This window comes from Hipposideros armiger, unplaced genomic scaffold (genome assembly GCF_001890085.2).
Source record: "Hipposideros armiger isolate ML-2016 unplaced genomic scaffold, ASM189008v1 scaffold_76, whole genome shotgun sequence".
Lineage (NCBI taxonomy): Eukaryota > Metazoa > Chordata > Mammalia > Chiroptera > Hipposideridae > Hipposideros > Hipposideros armiger.
Window position 1 is genome coordinate 2582336 of NW_017731426.1, and position 6000 is coordinate 2588335.

Sequence of the window (6000 nt, forward strand, 5' to 3'; positions counted from 1 at the left end):
CTAGACACGGGTTTTGGACCCCTGTCACATATTCCATTTGGTAACAACAGGGCCATACAGGGGATTTTCCTCCAAAAACCTCCCCCTTGGAAGTTTTCCAGGATCACCTTGCTCCTCGTAAACTTTCTGAGATTTCTATCTTCAGCAGTTTCAGTGAAAAAAGTCTATAGATTCATGTTGTTAGGTACAGTGATAGGCTTATGATGAGGAACATTTTCCTCATTTTGTTTTCCATCCAAATTCATTGCCTTTTTGAATTTACATTTCGTGAATGTATGTGACTTGTGATTCATGTACAATTGATCCTAACGGGGCTGTAGGAGAGGTAAATAGATCTGCTTATACTAAAATTTCAAGTAACCAACAGCACAGATAGGTAGGTATAACTGAGTGATGTTCAGAAGGATAGAATTTGACCTGCAATTCCTCTGGTTTTGTGTCGTGGTGAGTCATCTAGTAAAGGAGATTTGTTCTCCTACATGATGAACCATGCTTGGCACACAGTAGGTTTTCAACAAGCATTTACTGGATTGAGTCAAGCTAGCATGCTTGACGTGACTGAAGAAGCAAGAGCAAACTTGTATTTTTTTTATTTTATTAGGGGAAACTAAAGCATTGCAAAATAGAAATAGAATTCACTGTTTGGATCTAGGTGGCATTCTGAGGCACAAATGAATGCTAGATTTCTGAGGCTGTTTAAACCCGTTATAGTAAAGAATAGGTAAACGTTCAATAGGAAAAGTTCTTTGTATATCACAAATCACTTTTCTTTGCTTTTTGGAACCTTATCACAATCCTAAAATAGATAAGAATGTATTCTACTGATGAGAGTTTTTTCTTATCATTATCATTTCTTATCGTTATCACAGATAAATGAATGATGTCTAGAATTTGGAAATGGGTCTCCTGCCTTGTACTCTATCTTCTTGGGCAAATCTCTTCGCCTCTCTGAACCTCAGTTCTGTCTTTTAGAGAGGAAGAGGGTTAGACGAGATGATTTCTGAGGTCTCTTACTACTCTACTCTACATTTTCACCCAGTTCTGCTTCCACAAGCTAATAAGTTCTTCCCGATTTCTCAATGATATCAAGGGACACATAGATGAAGGATATCCACAGAGGAGATCTGTTCGACTCAGGAAGCACTGGTTAAAAACTGACAAGGATGAAGTGCTGGAGAATGAGCCAGCTGTTGCCTCTTGTGGCTCCAAGTATTAATTTTCTGATTTGTATCACTATTTCCTGAGCGCCTTATGTGGATTTGTGATTAAAAAAAAAGTAGTGGGAAACTGGTTAAAATTTCATTAGTTACAGACCTTTTTTTGGAGGTAAAATGGAATTGCAGCCAAAATCAGTGATCTTCACCACCATTCTATTGTCTACCACACAGTTGGTGGATTTCAGACGACCATGGACTTCTGTCTTACTGGAGTGTAGATATGACATCCCCTGTAATTTTTAGATGACAAGGAAACAAAGAGATAACACACTCTGCCGCTGTTTTATTATCTTAAAGAAATGACATTTCAAAATCATTTCAGCATGCAGATAGAATCATACCATTAACTTTTAAATTTAGTTTCATTAATTTTACTTTAAAAATATTGATAAGGCCCTAATATTTGCCTAAGCACTGCATCTATTTAGGCGACACAGTAAAAAGCAATTGTCTAAAGACTGGTTAAGTAGTTGTATAAAACAAAGAGTTGATCCTATTTTTTTTAAGCGTTTTTGCTTACCACTTATTTGGTCTGTGACTTTGGGTATGTCTGGTCCTCTGCTACCTCATTTCAAAAATATGCATATTGTAAGGCCTTGCCTTTCTGAAGGGAGGGGCTATGCTAGATTAGTTCCTAAAATTTGAAGGGTTTCATCCTATTTTGAAAGGGGTAGCCTGTTTTTGTCTGGTGTGCTTCCCTCTGGTGGCCAGAGGTGTCATTGCAGAAATTGGTTTTCAGCCTGGATCACAGGAGTGAAATGTGGCTACAAATACGGTTATGTAACATTTTTCAAACTGATTCTGACCCTATGTGACTTTCAGGTGATTTAAGACTGTATCAAAGAGTCACTGGGGGCCAACCGAGTGGCTCAGTTAGTTAAGAGCTCGCTTAAGGGTGTGAGCTCTGAGCAACAGTGGTTTCGATCCCTGGCCCAAGCTGAGTGCTGCTGAGCTGCCAACAGGTGGCAGGACGGCTCAGCTGAAAAAACCCAAAAAAACTCAGTCACTCTCTGGACCCACTCTTCCTCATTCTTGAATGAGGTCCTGGTTACTGGTATCCACTTCCTTTCTCATACCATGTCTGGGATATAAATGTACAAATTTATTATTGCCTCGTGCAAGATGGTTGCCTGCCCTTAATATTTTGTTTATACAATTGATGATTCAGTTGTTTTCCCTGCAGCTTTATGTGATTTTGATTTCCAGCAAGCCTATGAAAATGTGTGCCTCAAACCCAGAGTAGAAAGAATATAATAATAAGTATAATAAGAGCCTATATTGAATACTTGCTTGTACCAGGCCTTATGTGAAGCATATGCATTATATCATACAATACTCATAACAACTCTATGACATAGGTACTATTTTTATTATTATTTTACAGATGAAGAAACCAATATACAGATTTGAATAGCTTTGCCAGATCTGTTTTCCTATATTTAATTTTCATAAATGGCTTCTGTGTTTGTAGGTGTCTTACCTTAGCAATGTCATACAAGACAGAGATCTTAAACTCCCAATCCATGAAAGTACCATCAGGGTAGGAAATTGTGTCATTTAAAACTTCCTGAAAAAAGAAAGAAAATGAATGGTCACAAGGACAGATGTTATGGAGAGGCTATTACAGGCAAATAATTATCTTCTAATCATGAGGCCTTGGGCTCAGGAGCAAATTGGAACTCCATTGTCCTGGCTTTCCTGAACATATATTTTTCTCTTCTACTTAAGAAACATTAAGTGGCTTTCACCACAAGGACACACCCATAGTATCCCAAATTCCAGTCCTTCCACCTGACAGGGGCGAAGGAATGAGTAGATACCTGCCTGGCGAGTGGGCTGGTGAGCCAGACTGACAATCTTTGGGCTAGAGGTCCCGTATCATGAAAATTACGCTAATGTTTTTAAACAAGTAATTACTGTTAGGAAATTCATTCACTAGGATTCTGTTTTTACTCACATGATCAATTACATCTGTTGGCTTTATAACTCTAAGGGTATTTTTGTTTGTTTGTTGTTTGTTTGTTTTAATACTAAATCCTCTTTTAATAATACAGAGCTCTTGGATTTTGTGTGACTTGTATGACCTAGAATTTTGAACTCATTATTTTAGCATGGTGATGGTTCTATCAAGATACAGGGTTTTAACTAAACGAATAACGATTCTTCATAGTAAAACTATGACTAATAACCTAACAATAGTTTCTTGTTTTGGGGAAAAGCCCAATTTGACCTTTGGTTTTAATTTAGGCACTGTACCAATAATTTGCAATAAAGTATCCAAAGTCATAATTCATTTCTGATAAGGCTGGCTGGGCTGTAGGTACCAGCCTGAGTTAAGGGAGGGATGTTTATGAGCAGACAGACTCTAAAGTAATTCTTTCCCTTAAGACATGGCATATTTTATATTTTTGTTTACGTGTCTTATTATCTCATCTCCCTATGAAGATGTAAACTCTGTGATAATTTTTGTTCACTGCTGTCTCTGCAACATCTTGTTTAGTATCTGGTATGGAACAGATGTTTAATAAATATTTGTCACATGAATGAATCAGTTGTTTCTAAACAAGGTTAGCCAAGGTAATGGTGTGTCTTTATAAGACGGGAAGCATACTGTCTTTACTCTGTCTAGAGAGCAACTTTCTCATGTGTTTCCCCACAAAAGTTGGTTCTCATGGGATTTGCCATGGGCGAAGCCTAATGGGATGACACAGGGAGGGGACTGCCGTTGGCTTTGGGGAGTGGTTTCCTGTAGAAGTTTCTGTGAGTAAGCAATGCCAGAAGGGGGCCCAGGACCACTCAGATACCTGAACTTTCCTACCTGAGAGTAGAGAGCCAAAACCACTCTGGGTATGATACCTAAATGTTGACTGGGCATGTTAGGGAATAAAAGATCCTGTGAAACCCTTTAACCAGGCTCTGTTACTTGGTATTCTGAAATGGCTGTCTCATTGAAATTAAATGAATTAGAGTATGGTTATAGCCCTCATATAGTCATTATTAATTTAAATGATAAACTTTTAATTTAAATAATCACTTTCAGCATCAATTAAAATGATCATGTGATCTTTCTCCTAGGAACTAGCCAAGTTGTTGTCTTTAATCTTCGTTGTGGAGGGTGCTAGTCACCATCTGGCTTCCCGTCAGCAGCTCCTGGCCTCTAAGCTCAAGGTGCTGTGTTCAGTCTTAGTTGCAGGTGGGTGCCCACCATTGAACAGGCAATCTTGTTGTTACGCCAGCTGAGCCATCCTGCCACCTGTTGGCAGCTCAGCAACAGCTCAGCTCGGTCGCAGCATCACTGGCCCATGTGGGAATTGAACTGGCGGCCCTGTTGCTCAGAGTCCGCACTCTTAAGCCAACTCTTAACCAACTGAGCCACTCGGCCAGCCTAACTCCTAGGACCTTTTGATATGATGCATTAAAGTAATATTTTTTCCATTCATAGAATTAACCATATCTTATTTTACTATGCTCCTTATGTACAACTGGCTTTGAGTTACTAATATTCTATTCATAAGTTTTCCATCAATATTCATAAATATAGTCTTTAATCTATTTTATTATTAACTTTATGCTAGCTTTGAATGTTAAATGAATTTTGATGTTCATATTTTTCCTTAACTTTAGAATAGTATTTATATAGACACTGAGAATTATTCATTGAAGTTTAGAATTAAGCTAAATCTGGTTTTATTTGCAGTAAAATTATAATTTCTTCTATTGTTATTGGCATACTTTAGTTTTTATTATTTGAGTCAAATTTTCATGATTATTTTGCTTCTAAATTTTTTTCTTTTTTGACTTTATAACTTAATAGTCATGGAGTATTCTTTCACAATTGAAAGCATCTTTTTCATAGCTTTAATTTTTTATATTACCACTTTTGTGTATTTTTGTTTGTTTCAAAAATTTTATTATAAATATGAGAGGCTTGTATGTTTTATGCTTTTTTTAAAAAATAAAAAAACTCATGAGTGCATTTTAAAATTTTACCTGTTTTATAATGATTGAATTTTGAAAATTTCCTTTCCTTAGGCCATAGTTATTCTTCCAAATTTTGTATTCAGTACTTAGATTACTTCATTTTATTTTGTTTTTGTTTTTTTAAAAAGAGAGCATAGTATTTAGGGCTATGATCTTTTTCTTTGAAGATACATTTGAGTTTATGCCATATGTTTTGAAAGTGATTCATATTTTTTGTATTGAAGCTTATTGAAAAATTAAACATTTCTGAGTGATTAGTTTAAATTAAAAAAATTATTTTTAAATTTTGTTGAATTATGGATATCTGGACCTCTTTAAAGCTGCTGCTGCTGCCCTCAATCTTAGGATTCTGGCTATGTTATTGGGAAGAATATTGAGATTATTAAGAGATACTGGATCTGAAAATAGCCCAAAGGCAGGGGGACAACACATCCAGGTTTGCTTGAGGCCAGTTACAATTTATGTCTGCTGTTCCAACACAATTATTATAGTACTCTCTTTCACTCGCAAAGTATCCTGATAAATTATATGGTCACCTACCCAAAGGTATTTACTTTTTTTTTTTTTTAATTGGGGAATTGGGGGGATGGGAACAGTGCTGGGGAATTGGGGGAAGGGGAACAGACAAGTTGCTGTCGGTTTTTTGGGGGGTTTTTTTTGTTCTTCAGTCTAGTTGTGCAGGACGTTGCTTCACTGGCCCAAGCTGGCACCATCGTTGCGCTCTTCCCAGGTGAGGCAGATCAGTCGCCGGCTTCTGGACGGCCGCTCACTGCGGCTGCTGGCCGCTCACGCTGGCTGCTGG

At 37.3% G+C, this 6000-nt stretch overlaps 1 protein-coding gene across 1 annotated transcript in view; it reads right to left on the minus strand.

Annotated features, from left to right (window-relative positions):
* The window catches only part of GUCY2C (guanylate cyclase 2C), a 68549-nt gene that overhangs the window by 19972 nt on the left and 42577 nt on the right, over positions 1–6000 (minus strand). Inside the window, exons 12-13 of the mRNA XM_019643276.1 lie at positions 2698–2784; positions 1315–1447 (exon numbers count right to left, since the gene is read on the minus strand). Coding sequence (XP_019498821.1) covers positions 1315–1447; positions 2698–2784 — 220 coding nt within the window. The remainder of the gene's footprint in view (positions 1–1314; positions 1448–2697; positions 2785–6000) is intronic.